The sequence below is a fragment of the Stegostoma tigrinum genome, chromosome 35, assembly GCF_030684315.1.
Source record: "Stegostoma tigrinum isolate sSteTig4 chromosome 35, sSteTig4.hap1, whole genome shotgun sequence".
NCBI classification, from domain to species: Eukaryota; Metazoa; Chordata; class Chondrichthyes; order Orectolobiformes; family Stegostomatidae; genus Stegostoma; species Stegostoma tigrinum.
Window position 1 is genome coordinate 9928547 of NC_081388.1, and position 18591 is coordinate 9947137.

An 18591-nucleotide genomic window follows, 5' to 3' on the forward strand; every position below is an offset into this window, starting at 1 on the left:
GGGCAAATGGTTACAGCAGAGCTTCACAAAGTGGAGACCGGGACCCTAGGTGGGGTTGTGACCTGAAATTTTCATCTCACGGGCTCTGAAACATCCATGGCTGCCATTGAGCTTAGTCCAAGTTATCACAACTGTGCTCCCTTTTAAAGGACCCCCACCCCTTGTTCTTACACACTCCGTTTCCAAAACCCCCTCGACCACATCCCCATTCCCCACTCTCACTGAGGGGGAGTGTGACAATTTTTAAGCCTCAAAATTGAAGGACAGTTGGAAAGTTCAGGAGTTACAGAAATAAAGATTGAAGGCATGAACTGAAAATTAGGAAGAGATTAGCAGAGAAGCTTGTCTTCAAATGTCAGCTTTCGTTCCACTTGATGGACTTTTACCACAACTGACTTCTTGCCCTGAAGATATTTTATCAGAATTCAGTCAAATATTAACCATTTATATATTTTAAGCAAAACTCTAACACCTGTTCACCCTCATCCCTGTGGTTGCTGAGATAGATTGCCTCAACCAACCCGACAACAGCTCATTTCTTAATATTCCCATCCTCGCCTTCAAAACATTCCACAGGCTCCATAATTTCCTCCAACCTAACAACTTGCAAGACTTCCATTCTGCTCCGATTCTGGCCTCTTGTGCAATCCAAACGTTTATCACTCCACCCACTTGCAGCTGCGCCTTTAGCTGCCTCAACTATGGAACTCCCTCTGAACTCCCTACCACTCCAGCCCCACCCAGACAACCCCTCCTTCACTCTCTCACCTTTATACTGCTCCGTAAAATTTAGGAGAATCTTTGGGATAATTTACTGCGTTAACAAAAGCAAAATTGGCGTTGTTCAAACTGTGCCAATCAAAGCTTTCTAAATCTGGTGAGAGCTTGGGTTGATTAGGCTGAGGACAGTTCAAACTTTTAATGTTTCTGCCTCATTTAGATTCTGCCACTGAATCTGTTATCTCCAAACTGCATATAATTCGAAACATGAACACTGATTCTGAGGCAGGATTTCTATTCTGCCCTTAATTCAAAGCTGCTTCAACAACAAGAACAAAAACTTGCATTTACAAGGCATTTTTAATGTTATTTAAATTGTTGAACAATTCAATTTTAGTATTTTTGCTCAGTAAGGCTTATCAGGACCAGAGTCAATTATTGAAACAGTACCTTCTCAATGCTACATCATTTTGCCAGACTTTCAGTCTCCTCAAAACAGAGTAAAATCAGGATGTGAGTTTGCTCGCTGAGCTGGAAGGTTCGTTTTCAGACGTTTCGTCACCATACTAGGTAACATCATCAGTGAGCCTCCGATGAAGCGCTGGTGTAATGTCCCGCTTTCTATTTATCTGGTTGGGTTTCCTTGGGTTGGTGATGTTATTTCCTGCGTAAAAGTAAAAGTAAAGAGTAAAGTCAGTCAGTAAACAATGTAAGCATGCACAGAATTGAAGAACAAAACCAAAGTTGCTGGAAAAGCTCAGCAGGCCTGGCCCACTGAGTTCTGAGGAAGGGTCACCGAACCCAAAACGTTAACTCTGCTTATTCCTTCACAGATGCTGCCAGACCTACTGAGCTGTTTCCAGCAACCTCTGTTTTTGTGTTGATTTACAGCATCCGCATTTCTTTCAGTTTTTATTATGCACAGGATTGAGTTGGCTCAGTAACATTCGCTAAGTTATGAGATACGGAGGACTGTAGTTCAGATACCTCAGAGATGCCTAGACTGTGTTACCATATTCTGGATCAATAAGTTTAACATCTCAAATAATCCAACAGGCGAATACATTTCTGTTCACCATAACTCTCTGCATATTGAATGAAGAACTTTCGAATCGCGACATGAATGTCTCAAAAATTAAGGACACAAGGTGAGGCTCCGAGGGGAGATGTCCAGAACAAGGGGGAGAAAACATTAATTTAGAATTAGGCACCTCAGGGCTGTTTCAGGAAGCGCTTCTTCACACAAATGATAGTACAGGTCTGGAACACTCCCTGCCCAAAAAGATTCCGAGCGTTGGAGAGGAGGAGCGGTATGGTGAGGGTCAACAAAAAAAATCAAGAATGAGATTAAGAATTTTTCCTTAAGATGGGGATGTAGAAGCAAGGTGGTGAGATGGAGTAAAGATACAAACCAGTCCTGACCTAAACGAGTAGGAGCTCATCAATGTGGAGTTGAATAGGTCATTCCTATTATTCTCTTCCCTTATTCCTTTGTTTACAGGCTGGGAATTCTGTCCCCCCACCCCATTCCCAAAACCATGTACAAGGCACAAGTCAGGAGTGTGATGGAATACTGTCCACTTGCATGGATAGGTGTAGCTCACAACACTCAAGAAAGTGGACACCATCCTGCTCCAAGCAGCTTACTTGTTTTTGTTCCTTTATTTATTCATGGGATGAGGGCGTTGCTGGCCAGGCAGCATTTATATCCCATCCCTAATTGCCCAGAGGGCTGTTAAGAGTCACCCACATTGCTGCCTGTCTGGAGTCACATGTAGACTTAGGTAGATAACAAAGTGTGGAGCTGGATGAACACAGCAGGCCAAGCAGCATCTCAGGAGCACAGAAGCTGACGTTTCAGGCCTAGACCCTGCATCAGAGAGGGGGATGGGGTGAGGGTTCTGGAATAAATAGGGAGAGAGGGGGAGGCGGACCGAAGATGGAGAGAAAAGAAGATAGGTGGAGAGGAGAGTATAGGTGGGGAGGTAGGTAGGGGATAGGTCAGTCCAGGGAAGACGGACAGGTCAAGGAGGCAGGATGAGGTTGGTAGGTGGGAAATGGGGGTGCGGCTTGAGATGGGAGGAAGGGATGGGTGAGAGGAAGAACAGGTTAGGGACGTGGGGACAAGCTGGGCTGGTTTTGGGATGCAGTGGGTGGAGGGCATGAGCTGGGCTGGTTGTGTGGTGCAGTGGGGGGAGGGGATGAACTGGGCTGGTTGTGGGATGAGGTGGGGGAAGGGGAGATTTTGAAGCTGGTGAAGTCCATATTGATACCATTGGGCTGCAGGGTTCCCAAGCAGAATATGAGTTGCTGTTCCTGCAACCTTCGGGTGGCATCATTGTGGCACTGCAGGAGGCCCATGATGGACATGTCGTCTGAGGAATGGGAGGGGGGAGTTAAAATGGTTCACGATTGGGAGGTGCAGTTGTTTATTGCGAACCGAGCGGAGGTGTTCTGCAAAGCAGTCCCCAAGCCTCCGCTTGGTTTCCCCAATGTAGAGAAAGCCACACCGGGTACAGTGGATACAGTATACCACATTGGCAGATGTGCAGGTGAACATCTGCTTGATATGGAAAGTCATCTTGGGGCCTGGGATGGGGGTGAGGGAGGAGCTGTGGGGACAAGTGTAGCACTTCCTGTGGTTGCAGGGGAAGGTGCCAGATATGGTGGGGTTGGAGGGGAGTGTGGAGCAGACAAGGGAGTCACAGAGAGAGTGGTGTCTCTGGAAGGCAGACAAGGGTGGGGATGGAAAAATGTCTTTAGTGGTGGGGTCGGATTGTAGATGGTGGATGTGTCGGAGGATGATGCGTTGTATCCGGAGGTTGGTGGGGTGGTATGTGAGAATGAGGGGGATCCTCTTGGGGTGGTTGTGGTGGGGGGGGGCGGGGTGTGAGGGACGGGTTGCGGGAAATGAGGGAGGCGCCATCAAGGGCGTTCTCGACCACTACGGGGGGAAAGTGGCGGCCCTTGAAGAATGTGGACATCTGGGATGTGCGGGAGTGGAATGCCTCATCCTGGGGGCAGATGCAGCAGATGCGGAGGAATTGAGAATAGGGGATATCTCCAGACTTAGGTAGATGGTAGTTTTTTTTCGCTTGGTGGCATTCGTGAACCAGATGTTTTTTTTCTGACAACTGACAATGCATTTATGGTTATCATTACATTCTTAATTCCAGATATTTATTGAATTCAAATTCCAACATCGACCATGGCAGGATTTTGAACCTGGGTCCCTAGAGAAGAGAATGAATGTTGAAGGTCGTGGATGTGGTGCTATGGGGAGGCGATGGCCTGACAGTGTTATCGCTGGACTGTTAATCCAGAGACCCAGGGACCCCAAAAAGATTCCGAGTGTTGGGGGTGGTGGGGCATGGTGAGGGTCAAAAAACATTATCAAGAATGAGATTAAGAATTTTTACTACGTTGATGAACTCCCACTCATTTAGGTCAGGACTAGTTTGTATCTTTACTCCATCTAACCACCTTGCTTCTACATCCCTTACTTAAGGAAAAATTCTTAATTTCATTCTTGATTTTTTTTTGTTGACCCTCACCACGCCCCTTCTCCTGTCCAACACTCGGAATCTTTTTGGGGTCCCTGGGTCTCTGGATTAACAGTCCAGCAATAACACTATTAGGCCATCTCCTCCCTATAGCACCACATCCACCACCTTCAACATTCATTCTCTTCACTGATGCACTGTGGCAGCAGTGTATACCACCTACAAGATACAGTTTAGCAACTTAATAACATTCCTTTGATAGCACCTTCCAAACCCACAATCTCTAGCACTTAGCAGGATGAGGATATCAGCTACATGGAAAATCATCATCTGCTAGTTTGCTCCCAAGCCACACACCATCCTGACCAGCAAGTGCATCGCCATTCCTTCAGCGTTGCTGAGTCAAAATCTTGAAACCCCATCCCTAACAACACTGTATCTGCATCTACACCACATGGCCTACAGTAGTTCAAGAAAACAAGTGACCAGTACCCTCTCAAGGGCAATAAGGGACTATAATGCTGGCCTAGTTAGCAATGCCCCACTTCTCATGAAAGAGTATGTGGAAGTATTTGAACTGAAGCTTAGTATTCATACATATTAAACCCACATGATAAGGATATATGTTCACATCCTTGCAGATAGCTTTGGTCTGAAGATGTGAAATTATGATTGTATTGTAAATTAATAATGACTTTCTTGAAGAGGGTTAAGTGATGCCTCTGTAAGGCCAAGTTGTGAATGCTCAAGTGGAATGAAGGACTGGGGAAGCGAGAAAGAAAGAAAGTGCAGAACATACTATGATGATAAAAGGAAAAGTCAAGGCTGTTCAGGCTGTGTTCACCCAGTAATGATTGGGGTTAAATGTCATTTTGGGACCTGAAAAAAGCAAACCCTGTTGGGCTCTTTATTCATAGGTGCTCACTGACCTATTTAGGGACCTGGCATTGGGAAGAGGGAATGCACTGGGAGCAGGGGTAGGTGCATTACCAGCTGAAGCCACCTTCTTCCGTGGTGAGCAAGTTAGATATATTGTTCAGGTGCATCTGAAAACTAATTGTTCATCTCAGGGTTTGGGAGAGCCCATATGTGTTCCCATCACTACCATGTCTAACAATAATTTTCCCCTTGTTGCAGGATGCTGACGTTTAAAGCCATTGGACAAATATTTATCCTGGGCTGCACTTGGATTCTCGGCTTCTTTCATTTTCAAGAGGATACAGCAGTGATGGGCTATTTATTTACAATTGTCAACAGTTTTCAAGGCACCTTCATCTTCATCATCCTTTGTGTGTTAAATCCCAAGGCACGTGGTATTGTATTTTAGGCTTATTACATTGGAATGGAATAAGTCATAATATAGGAACTGGAGTCAGACATTCAGACCTCAAAAATGTTCCACCATTTAGTCAGTTCATGGCTGACCTGTATCTCACCTCCAAGTGAGCCTGGACACCCAATACCTCTCACAGAACAAAAAATTACTAATTTTTTTCTTGAAGTTTTGAATTGACCTCCTACCTCAGCTACAGTATTTTGGGAGTCATGGTTCCCAATCAACCTCAGCAAAAATCTGAAAGCTGAGAGCCAAGGCGATAACATATCCTGCGTTCGCTGGTCTCTCAGTACTGCCTCACCACCCACCTTGTGCCTCTGATGGCTGGAATTTGTATCCCATTGCACGGTTATTGGGCACATAATCCAGGCTAATATTTCAGCATGGTACTGATAGCGCCATCTGAGCTGGCTCCTTTTTGTTTGAGGCATTAAACTAAAGGTCTGTTTCCTCTTTTGTACAAAAGTTGTCAGTAAGTCATTGAACATGTTCAAGGCAGAAATTGTCTTCTGGATGCTAATGACATTGAGAGGTATGGGGATAGCGCGGGGAAATGGTGTTAGATACCCAGGTATGATATAAGACCATACGTATAACTGGCCATGATCTAGTTGAATGATGGAGCAGCTTCAATGGGCTGATGGGCCTACTCCTGTTCTTATCTAGAAGGCACAACAGCACTATTTCCAATAACAGCATGGGTTTCCCCAGTATCCTTGCTAATAGGCATCCCTCATCTGCAGCAGGTTATTTGGTCACGACCTCATTGCCTTTTGCAGGACATTCCTTTGTAAAAATTGGCCACCGTATTTCTCTGCAACACTAGGGTGGATGTGCCATAAATATTTTAAATAGGGACAGGCTGAGGTTGTGAAAGGTGGAGCATCAGCGGGAGTTCTCACTTTCACTTTCCCTAATGTTCGCCTGCGTTATAGGCTCATGGCCAAGGCTATGACTTCAACCACAAATCTGAGGTTTCAAGAGCTCCAAATCAAACAATCTCCACACTGAGTCACAAAGTACCTGTGGCACTGATACAGGAAAAGAGACCAACTCATACTGGTCTTCCTCGAAGGTGGGTCAGGTTGTACTGTAGCCTGAAATTTAGTTTATGCTCTGTGTTTTACCTGTGAATGCTGGGAGCAATTGTGGCCACCAAAGAAGGTAAGCTGTGAAACCAGTCGATTCTTAATGGGTCACCAGCAATTATTCCAAACCGAGCATTGTGTTTTTCTGTAAAAAGAACATCAGCAATACATGAGAAGGTTATGTGCAGAATCTTAATTCATCAGCTACAAATTTTGATAAATTCCTTTTCTTAAACCTCTTAAGATAAGGGATGCATACAGCAAATGGATCACCTGCATCTGCCAGACCAGAAAGAGCTTATTTGAATCTGAATCCGCAAATGTGCCATTGTCAGTTACATCGGTAAGTGTGCCTATACTTACAGCTGCATCAGACGGCGCAGCACTGAGAGAGAGAAAAGGTAGCAGCACTGGAAAACCGTCTCACCCATGTTTCCGTCCAAGTTACACACCACTCCAACTTTGGTATTTGTAAAATATTACCATTCCATCATTGTCGCTTTCTCATTTTCTCTCTCAAGCCCAAGTTCAAATGACCAGTGAACACAAATCTTGTCAGTGATGCTATCACAAGATAGATTTTAAAAGTAAAAGGGGTCCAGAGTTAACAGTCACTTGATAGAACAGAACTTGAGCACTGCTGATAAAAGAGTCAGACTGGTGAAGCTTTTGTCTTGCACTATCCAGGATAGAATTGCAAGGACATCACATCTCAATGGGAACAACAATTCATATAACTTAAGAAGAGGATGCTGATTAGTTTATGAGTGGATGGTGATTGGGGAAGTGATGGCCTAGTAGTATTATTGTTGCACTGTTAATCCAGAGGCCAAGATAACATTCTGGAGACCCAAGTTCAAATCCCACCACAGTAATTCGAAGTCAATAAAAATATTTGGAATTAATCATCAAATGATGACCATGAACCCATTGTTGATTGACGTGAAAAAAACCCACCTGGTTCATGGATGTCCTTTAGGGAATGAAATTGCCATCCTTACCTGGTCCAGCTTACACGTGACTCCAGACCCACAGCATTGTGGTTGACTCTTAATTGCCCTCTGGGTAATTAGGGATAGGCAATAAACATTGGCCCATCTAGTGACACCTGTGAATGAATAAAGAATAAAGATTAATCTCCATGGCAACACCCCTACCAATCAACGTTTGTCAATTTATCAGTACCCTTTTCTGATTTTGGTATAAATTATTGTTCCTTTTGAGATATGATTTTCTTGTAATTCTGTCCTGATCAATGCAAAGTGAAAGGGTTTACTGACATTTATTTCCTTTCAGCAAAACACATGTCACACATCTCAAATTGGGATCGACTGTCAAATTGAAAACAGAGGTTTCCAAATAGCTGCAGTTTGCCACTAACAAACTGAAAGTAAATCATATTTATTTGCAGGAATAAAACCAAACTCTCTTGTTGTACTTCTTCAAATTCATTTCACCTTGCTGCATGAGTGTACTTGCCCCAACCTTGGGCCATCTTCAAAACTATCACACAATTTAATGGCCAGAAAGAATGAACTGGATAGCCAACTAAAATTCCTTTGAAAGTATCCCTGATGATGATGTTCATTTATAGACAAGTTTGTACAGCTCTGAGTATATATTTAGTAAAGGAACAGGAGAAGTACATTTTTTTAGGGCCTGTTCCACGATTTGGTGTCACGGCTGATCTGTGACCGAACCTAATCTAATTGCTGTCTGCAGGAGAAAGTTCAAAACCTCAAACACCCTCTGTTTTCAGAATTTTATGTCTGGATGGTATGATTCTACATCTTAGACCATGTCCCTTAGCCCTAGAAACCCCAGCCAGCAGAAATAGTTTCTCTTTAACTATCCTTATCTGTTCCAATGATTACAACCCTACGTGCTCAAATCTCTTTTTGTAGTTTGATCTTAGGAGTTCAGTTATTTCATAGAATCCCTACAGTGTGGAAACAGGCCCTCAGTCCAACAAGTCCACCCTGACCTTTAGAACATACCACACAGACCCATTCCCCCTGTAACCTACCTCATCTACACATCCCTGAATACTACAGGCAATTTAGCACAGCCATTTCACCTAGCCTGCACATCTTTGAACTGTGGGAGGAAACCGGAGCACCCGGAGGAAACAGACGCACACACAGGGAAAATATGCAAACTCCACACAGACAGTCACCCGAAGGGGGAATCGAACCTGGGTCACTGGCGCTATAAGGCAGCAGTGCTGACCACTGAGCCACCGTGCCACCCAATCATGACAGTACATGTTGTTTTCCCTCCAAGGCCAATATATATATATCAGTCCTTAGGTATTGCCTAGAACTGCTACACATCTCTTCATGTGTGGTCTAAGCTTTGCATAGTTGAAGCACAATTTCAAGCACCTTTTATTCTCACATTCCATTAGCCTTTCTGATTATTTCCTGCGCCTGCTTTAGTGATCCATGTAGATGGACAGGAAACCCAACGATACATCAGAAGACTCGCACAGTGAGGCAGCATGGGTATGACTCAGGAAAAGGAAATGTGGAATCACAGTGCTGGGGGTATACGACAGGCCTCCCAACAGCCAGTGGGACTTAGAGGAGAGAACATGACATTGGCTGGGACTTCCACATGCTAGGGGCTTGGATGGAGCAGAATTTGTAAGGACCATTCAGGAGAGCTTCTTGACACAATGTGTAAACAGTCCAAACAGGGGAGGGGTTATACTAGACCTGGCTTTGGGAAATGAGCCCGGGTAGGTGAGTAAAGTTTCAGTGGGCGTGCATTTCAGGAGTCGTGAACATAAATCCGTGAGTGTTAAGATACTTATGGAGAGGGATAACAGCAGTCCTTAGTTGAAGGTGTTAAACTGGGGGAAGACAAACTGCAACAATATCAGGCAGGAACTGGTGAATTTTGACGAGAGGTGGTTGTTTGACGGTAAATCTACGTTGGGCGTGTGAGAGTATTTCAAACAGCAGTTGATAAAAATTGAGGAACAGAATGTTCCTGTGAGATTAAAGGATAGATATGGCAAGTTACATGAACTTTAGATGACCAGGTATGTTATGACCTTGGTCAGAAAGAGAAAAGAAGCTCATGAGAGGTCTAGGAGGATGGGAAGTTAAACATAGAATGAGAAGGGCTAAAAGGGGTCATGGAAAGTCATTAGCAAACAGGATTAAGGAAAATCTCAAAGCTTTTTTTATGAAGTCCATGTAGACGACTTTCAGTACTCTTCCCTCATCAATTATCTTCGTCACCTCCTTAAAAAACTCAATCAAGTTATTGAGGCACAACCTCTCCTGCACAAAATCGTTCTGTCTATCATTAATAAGTCCATTTGCTTCTAAATGCGTATAGATCTTGTCCCTGAGAATCTTCTCCAATAATTTCCCTACCACTGACGTGAGACTCTCAGACATGTAGTTTTCTGGATTAAAGAGCTGAAAGAGTTGGCTCCGTCTAGGACATGGAGGAGATCTATTTGGAGCCAGAAGAGGTAGGTGAGATCCTAAATGAATACATTGTGTCAGTATTCACCAAAGAGAAGGAATTGGAGGATGATCTCTGGGAAGAGAGTGTTGAATTTCTAAGCTGAGTTCAAATTAAAAAGGAAGAACTGTTGTGCATAAAGCATTAAGATAGTTAAGTCCCTAGGTCCTGATGGGATCTATATTTGGGATCCATTGACAGACATCATTGTATCCTTTGTAGCCACAGATGAAGTCCCAGAGGACTTGAGAATAGCCAATGTTGTCCCATTATTTAAGAAGGATAGCAGGGATAATCCAGAAAACTACATGCCTGAGAGTCTCACGTCGGTGGTAGGGAAATTCTTGGAGAAGATTCTCAGGGACAAGATCTATACACATTTAGAAGCAAATGACGTATTAATGATAGAATGATTTTGTGCAGGAGAGGTTGTGCCTCAATAACTTGATTGAGTTTTTTAAGGAGGTGACGAAGTAATTGATGAGGGAAAAGTGCTGAATGTCGTCTACATGGACTTCATATTAAAGCATTTGACAAGGTCCCTCAGCATAGACTGTTGCAAAAGGTACTGTCACATGGTAACAGGGTTGAGCTGGCAGGATGGAACTGGCTTAGGAGACAGAGGGTGGTGGTGGAAGGATGCTTTTCAGAATGGAGGGCTGTGACTAGTGGTGTTCCACAGGGATCAGTGCTGGGATCTCTGCTGTTCGTGGACTACACAAATGATTTGGAGGAAAATGAGGCTTCTCAAATTCATAAGTTCGCAGATGAGGCAAAGATTGGTAGAGTTGCGGATAGTGAGGAGGATTGTTAGAGAATACAGCAGAATATAGATCAATTTTTGGCATGGGCAGTAATGTGACAGATGGAGTTTAATCCGCATAAATGTTGGAAGGTCAAGTACAGGTGGAAATTACACAGTGAATGACAGAATCCTTAGGAGTATTGATATGCAGAGGGATCTTGGTGAGCAGGTCGACAGATCATTGAAGGTGGCAGCGCAGGTAGGTAAGGGAAGAAAAAAGGCCTTTGGCATGCTTGCCTTCATTGGAAGGGGCCTTGAGTAATACGATAAGCAAATCATACAATATAGTGTGGAGCTGGAGGAATACAGGAGATCAGGCAGCATTAGAGGAGCAGGTTTCAGGTCAGGGCCTATATAGAATCTTAGTTAGGCTACAGTCAGAATATTGCATAAACCACACTACCAGAAGGATGTGGTTGCTTTGGAGAGGGCACAGAAAGGTTTACCTGGATGTTGCCTGGAATGGGCAATTCTAGCTATGAAGAATGGTTGGATAGGCTGTGTTTATTTTCACTAGAACACAGGAGGTTGAGGGGAGACCTGATAGACGTTTATAAGATTGTGCATGGCATGAGCAGAGTGGATAATATGAGGTTTTTCCCCAGGGTGGAGGGTTCAGTTACCAGGGGACACAGGTTAACAGTACGTTGGGAGGGCTGGGAGCATGGTAAGTTTAAAAGAGATGTACAAGCCAGGTTTTTCACACAAAGGGTGGTGACCGTCTGGAACGCGTTGCCAGAGGAGGTGGTGGAAGCAGACTCAACAGCTGCACTCAAGAAGCACCTGGATGAATACATGAATAAGAAGGGAATAGAGGGATGTGGATTCTGTAAGTGAAGACAGTTTTAATGTGGAAGGGCAAAATGTGTCAGCGCAGGCTTGGAGGACTGAAGGGCCTGTTCCTGTGCTGTGTTATTCTTTGTTTCATCAAGTCCTTCAGCATTACAACACTTAGAAAACTTCATGTAACTGCAGCAGGTATATTTATAGTCATGTAGAGAACTTTGAGTGTATGAATATAGGCAACATCTCATGTGTCTTCCAATGAGATTTTAATGAACTGTGAATGTCTTTACGCATGAGCATGCAGAGTGTCTAATGGCTATTGTTTCGACGCTATAGATGTACAGACGGTAGAAAAGTAACACCCTGTCAGAGTTAAGTTAGCTAATTACAGATGATGGCAGCTGAAGAGTTTTGTTTCATTGCCACGGTCTGAGAAAGATAAACAATCAGGCTGAGTTCCAAGCTCCAATCGACTGCCTGGTCCAAGAAAGTGTGGTGTGTGTTCACATTGTGTTAGAATAAGGTTGGACTTGACTGAGGTGGAATGGATTGCCAGAGGGAAAGATCAGTAAAGAAGTGGTAATATTTGCCAATGAATGTACTGGAGCTCCAATTTGAGGACTGGTTATGTGTCATTCCCAAGATTTATTGGTTTTTCCTTCTAGATTGCTAACAGTCACTTCCACACAAGGCATGAAGTATCTCTCCAATTAACTTGGAGTCCAGGTAACTTTCCAGAGAAGCCACACTGCTCTTCCTTCCAAGTCAAGATATTCCTCCTCAGCTATGGCATCCAGAAGTGAGCACATTGCTTCAGGAGTGCTCCACCCAGGTCCTTGACAGCTGAAACAGAATTGCCACACTCTTGTTTTTCAATCCTCAGGATACGAAGGCTCCAATAGCCTCTCTAATCATTTTCTCTCAAATTAATAATATTACAATGATCCAGGTACCTTTATAGCCAAGTCTGGGTGCTTGACGACAATAGCTGAATTGTAATGGTGCAAAATGAGGCCATTCAGCCCATCATGCGTGCAGACCAGTTCTTCAAATGGGTATCATCACCTAGTGCCAGTATCCTGCTTTTTCTCCATTCCCTTACACACTATTTTTTTCTATTCAAATAACAATCCAATGCCCTTCTTGAATGCCTCGACTGAAACTGCCTCCACCACATTTCCAATCAGTGCATTTCTCACTACCTACTCTTTCTAGCCCACTCAATGTTGTGGAAAATCTCCGTCAAATCTCCTCCGGCCTTCTACTCGCAAAGGAGAACAGCACGAACTTCTTCAATCTATTCTCTTCACTGAAGCTCCTCTTTCCTGGAATCTTTGTGGTAAGTCACTTCTGCATGTTCCTGAATGTATTCACAATCTTCCTATACTGTGGTGAACACGCTGAACATAACACTCCAGCTGCAGTCTAACAAGTGTCATATGATTATGCCATGACTCATGAAAGCGAGCAGGCAAACAAGTAATTTCAGTCACTGCCTTGGAAAGTCCACTTTCGGCAGATCTCATGGAAGAAAACTTCAGTCAGAGGCTACAAAAGTGTAATTTATTCAGGCTCAACTTCTTCAAAGATGGAGGGTTTAGAAGGGAAGCTGAAACAAGACACATTATTGAAAATTAAGACATATATGCTTTTCTTCACAGGAAATAGTGTGACAGGATGTGTTCGTGACTTTTGCAAAGAGCTGACTAATTCATTCCGGACAAATACCTGATATGGACTGAATGATAAATGAAGAATGTGTAGACTTCTAAGATGCCATTAAATCTCTGATAAATGACCAATTGGAATGACAACCATGGATTAAGCATTACCTTTCTACGAACAGCTGGCTTTGGGAGAAATAATATTGCCTTATGTAGTAAAGCAAAACAGCAGTAATAAGATTTACATTTGGTTCTGCAAGCAATCTTTTGTTGAAAGCTTATTTGATGGTTAAATTAGTTTCATTAGATCTGTTCATTAAAGAATAAGGAGGTTATGTGTAAATTGGAATTTCTGTCAATGACACTGTGGCAACCCAATGCGATCCAACTGCCTTATTTAAGAAAAGGAATTGAAACATTTTGTGAATACTGACATCATTTTGCACCCACTAGAATTGTCATTAGCCCCTTTTATGCTTTGCTCTGGTTATAAATATCCCTGGGCAGTTATACTCTGTAGCTCTGTTCATTAGAGAGTGTGGACTTATACCATTCTCTGGTGTTTGAGTCTGAGTACACATTGAGGTGTGAGACTCTTAACTGTATCACTTTAAAACGGTTACATAAATATATGTTTAAACCTGCATTGTATAAATAAAATTGCAATATTAATTCAAAGGCGAGACGACTCTGTACCTCAAACCTACATTCAGATGTCATGGTATATCTTCCAGTAAAGTTGTAACAAACCCCGCTCCAGTGACTTGAGCACAAAATCCAAGCTGATACTTCAATTCAAGAATGAATTAATGCAGCACTGTCAGAGGTGCCAACCTTCAGATGCCTCTCTCTCAGGTAATGCTATTTGAAGAAACGGTGGCAAGGCAAAAAGGTATCCCTAAACCAACAGTACTAAAATTGACCATCAGATTATCCTCAGATCGCTGCCTGGGGGACACCTTGCTACACACAAATAGGCTGCTGCATTCCCTACAATGGTGACTCCACTTCAAAAGTATCCCACTGGCTGGAAGCACTTTCGGAGGTCATGAGAGACCGTATTTCATTTCAGTAAGAGTTCATTTCCATTTTCTTTCCTCTGTACCAATCTGCAAGAAGCTCATAATAGAACATAGAACATAGAACAGCACAGCACAGAACAGGCCCTTCAGCCCACGATGTTGTGCCGACCATTGATCTTCATGTATGCACCCTCAAATTTCTGTGACCATATGCATGTCCAGCAGTCTCTTAAATAACCCCAATGACCTTGCTTCCACAACTGCTGCTGGCAACGCATTCCATGCTCTCACAACTCTCTGTGTAAAGAACCCGCCTCTGACATCCCCTCTATACTTTCCTCCAACCAGCTTAAAACTATGACCCCTCGTGTTAGCCATTTCTGCCCTGGGAAATAGTCTCTGGCTATCAACTCTGTCTATGCCTCTCATTATCTTGTATACCTCAATTAGGTCCCCTCTCCTCCTCCTTTTCTCCAATGAAAAAAGTCTGAGCTCAGTCAACCTCTCTTCATAAGATAAGCCCTCCAGTCCAGGCAGCATCCTGGTAAAACTCCTCTGAGCCCTCTCCAAAGCATCCACATCTTTCCTATAATAGGGCGGCCAGAACTGGACGCAGTATTCCAAGTACGGTCTAACCAAAGTTTTGTAGAGCTGCAACAAGATCTCACGACTCTTAAACTCAATCCCCCTGTTAATGAAAGCCAAAACACCATATGCTTTCTTAACAACCCTGTCCACTTGGGTGGCCATTTTAAGGGATCTATGTATCTGCACACCAAGATCCCTCTGTTCCTCCACACTGCCAAGAATCCTATCCTTAATCCTGTATTCAGCTTTCAAATTCGACCTTCCAAAATGCATCACCTCGCATTTATCCAGGTTGAACTCCATCTGCCACCTCTTAGCCCATCTCTGCATCCTGTCAATGTCCCGCTGCAGCCTACAACAGCCCCCTATACTGTCGACACCTCCAACCTATGTGTCGTCTGCAAACTTGCTGACCCATCCTTCAATCCCCTCATCCAAGTCATTAATAAAAATTACAAACAGTAGAGGCCCAAGGACAGAGCCCTGTGGAACACCACTCACCACTGACTTCCAGGCAGAATATTTTCCTTCTACTACCACTCGCTATCTTCTGTTGGCCAGCCAATTCTGTATCCAGACAGCTAAGTTCCCCTGTATCCCATTCCTCCTGAACTTCTAAATGAGCCTACCATGGAGAACCTTATCAAATGCCTTACTGAAGTCCATATACACTACATCCACAGCTCGACCCTCATCAACTTTTCTAGTCACATCCTCAAAGAACTCGATAAGGTTTGTGAGGCATGACCTGCCCCTCACAAAGCTGTGTTGACTGCATTTAATCAAGCCATGCTCTTCCAGATGGTCATAAATCCTTTCCCTCAGAATCCTTTCTAACACCTTGCAGACGACAGACGTGAGACTTACTGGTCTGTAATTGCCAGGGATTTCCCTATTTCCTTTCTTGAAGAGAGGAATTACATTTGCTTCTCTCCAGTCCTCAGGTACGACTCCAGTGGAGAGCGAGGATGCAAAGATCCTCGCAAGTGGAGAAGCAATTGCATTTCTCACTTCCCAAAGCAGCTGAGGACAAATCTGGTCGGGGCCTGGCGACTTGTCAATCTTAATGTTTGACAAAATTTTCAACACATCAGCTTCCTCTATCTCTATCCATTCCAGCATGCACACCTGCTCTTCAAAGGTTTCATTCACTACAAAGTTCGTTTCTTTCATAAAGACATAAGCAAAAAACTCATTTAGGGCTTCCCCTACCTCCTCAGACTCCATACACAAGTTCCCTATGCTATCCCTGATCGGCCCTACTCTTTCTTTGACCATTCTCTTATTCCTCACATAAGTGTAAAATGCCTTTGTGTTTTCCCTAATTCGTTCTGCCAAGCCTTTCTCGTGCACCCTCCTGGCTCTCCTCAGACCATTTTTGAGCTCCTTCCTTGCCTGCGTGTAATCCTCTCTAGCTGAACTTGACCCTAGCTTCCTCCACCTTATGTAAGCTACCTTCTTCCTTTTCACACGAAGCTCCACCGCTCTCGTCATCCAAGGTTCCTTTATCTTACACCTTCTTGCCTGTCTCAGAGGGACATATTTACTCATCACTCGCAACAACTGTTCCTTAAACAGTCTCCACATGTCTATAGTGCCCTTACCATGGAACAATTGCTCCCAGTCCATGCTTCCTAACTCATGTCTAATCGCGTCATAGTTTCCTCTTCCCCAATTAAATATCCTCCCATTTTGCCTAATCCTCTCCTTCTCCATAGCTATGTAGAATGTGGGGCAGTTATGGTCACTATCACCAAAATGCTCTCCCACCACAAGACCTGATACCTGCCCCGGCTCACTTGGATCTTGCTGTACACCCTGGGAGACATTTATTGAGGCAACATTCCCACGGGATGAAGCCCTCCTGGAAAATGGCTGCTCAGGTTATTACAAAGCATTCATTTTACGGATTGGAGACTGAGAGCACTAGGCTCTGAAGTGCCAAGGTATGCTGATTCACAGAATAATTTCTCCGTCAAACGAAAACCTGCAGAAGCAAGAGGCTCAAACAATCAGGAAAGGCTGAACACGGCGTGGGTTTTCAATGAAAGGGTTAAGTGGCATTGTGAGATAAGCTCCTCACAGTAAGATATATAAGATGGGAGGAGCTAACCAAGGTGCTCCAGTGATCAGTGCCAGTTGCTATCACTAAGCCCATGCAGCTAACAATGACTCAAAGAATGAGCGAATTAGTATCGTAGGATAAATGTGTTCTGTTTACTAAGAGTGTACCAACTTCTGTTGAAGATTTTGTAAGGGTATCAATAATTGGGACTAATTCCAATAATCACCATGGAAAGTAGTTGAAGTCAGGAAGAGATCAGAATGTTTACCGGAAGAAGTCCGATGTGGTTCTCAGGGATAAAGTGATCAAAGAATAAGGGGAGTGAGCAGGAACAAGGAATTTGTTAAATGATTAACCATAAACAAATTGAACGGAGGAACAGGCTTCAAGGACAGAAAGGCTTACTCCTGTTCCTATTTGCTTTGTTTCTATAAGTAGATTGTTGGTGGTGTAGCTGCACAAGGAACTTCAGATGATTGGAAACAGCAGAACCGCTACATGTACCAAAGTGGCTGAGGGTAGATTTTGCCGGAAATACCAGAGTAGATGAGAAACATTTTCACTTAGTGAGCTCCGAGCTATCAATTACAAGTGCATGAAAGTCCTAACATGTCCAAAAAGAAATGCAGACAAATCATGTCTTTGGAATGTGGAACTCACTACCAAAAGGAAACATTAAGACAAGTTATATAGATACATTTATGAGCAAGTTCAGCAAACACACAAGGCAGAAAGGAGCAGAATGGCGTGTTGAATGGATGAAATGAAACCAAATGGAAAGAGACACATGAGGAGTATAAACACTCACATGAGCAGCTGGGCCAAATGGCCCTTGTGTGTGTTGTAAAATTCTACGGAATCCCATGTGAACATTGTCAAAGGACAAAGCATGAAAAAATTCTTCTTGGGAAATGAATGATTCACATGAAGCAGCTGGTGTTCTTTGTTGGAAATTCTGTGATTGGGCAATCATCAGTTACAGGTAAAACAGTGTTCCTGTACAGCACTGAAAGAATACAGTACAGCCTGAAGGAGCGTTCTTTCAGCAGTCCATGACAAAAACCCAAATCCTAAGCTTCGTGATAATGTAACCCATGACAACTGAACAACCAAATGACAGCACAACATTTTCTGATGAAGGGCCGAGGCCCGAAACGTCAGCTTTTGTGCTCCTAAGATGCTGCTTGGCCTGCTGTGTTCGTCCAGCTCCACACTTTGTTATCTCGGATTCTCCAGCATCTGCAGTTCCCATTATCTCTGTTCACAACAAAAGGCTTTTTGATAACAAGGTGTGGAGCTGGATGAACACAGCAGGCCAGGCAGCATCAAAGGAGTATCCAGGCCCGAAACATCAGCTTTCCTGTTCCTTGTTATCTCAGACTCCAGCATCAGCAGTTCCTACAAACCCCAAAAGTTTCTTGAACTTTCTTCACATCTGTTTACAGGATGTGGGCATTACTGGCTCGACCAGCATTCAGTTCCTTATTGCTGTTGCGAAAATGGTGGTGAGGTGTCCTTGAACTCCTACAGTCCA

The 18591-nt window shown here is 43.7% G+C and overlaps 1 protein-coding gene and 1 long non-coding RNA gene across 7 annotated transcripts in view; one reads left to right on the forward strand and one right to left on the reverse strand.

Moving 5' to 3' along the window:
- Positions 1-14060, forward strand: part of LOC125447392 (adhesion G protein-coupled receptor E3-like) — a 74581-nt gene extending 60521 nt beyond the window's left edge. For 4 of the 5 annotated variants that reach the window (XM_059640034.1, XM_059640032.1, XM_059640030.1 and 1 more), the window contains 5 exons: positions 1777-1868; positions 5361-5529; positions 6892-6990; positions 12934-13057; positions 13380-14060. In XM_059640034.1, the coding sequence (XP_059496017.1) occupies positions 1777-1868; positions 5361-5529; positions 6892-6990; positions 12934-13057; positions 13380-13450 (555 nt within the window). In that variant the 3' untranslated portion in view covers positions 13451-14060. The remainder of the gene's footprint in view (positions 1-1776; positions 1869-5360; positions 5530-6891; positions 6991-12933; positions 13058-13379) is intronic. The other variant, XM_059640033.1, reaches the window with a different exon arrangement.
- The window catches only part of LOC132206349 (uncharacterized), an 84907-nt gene that overhangs the window by 54454 nt on the left and 11862 nt on the right, over positions 1-18591 (reverse strand). For both annotated transcript variants that reach the window (XR_009442985.1, XR_009442986.1), the window contains exons 3-5: positions 7649-7755; positions 6687-6792; positions 1171-1384 (exon numbers count right to left, since the gene is read on the reverse strand). This is a non-coding gene — a long non-coding RNA (uncharacterized LOC132206349). The remainder of the gene's footprint in view (positions 1-1170; positions 1385-6686; positions 6793-7648; positions 7756-18591) is intronic.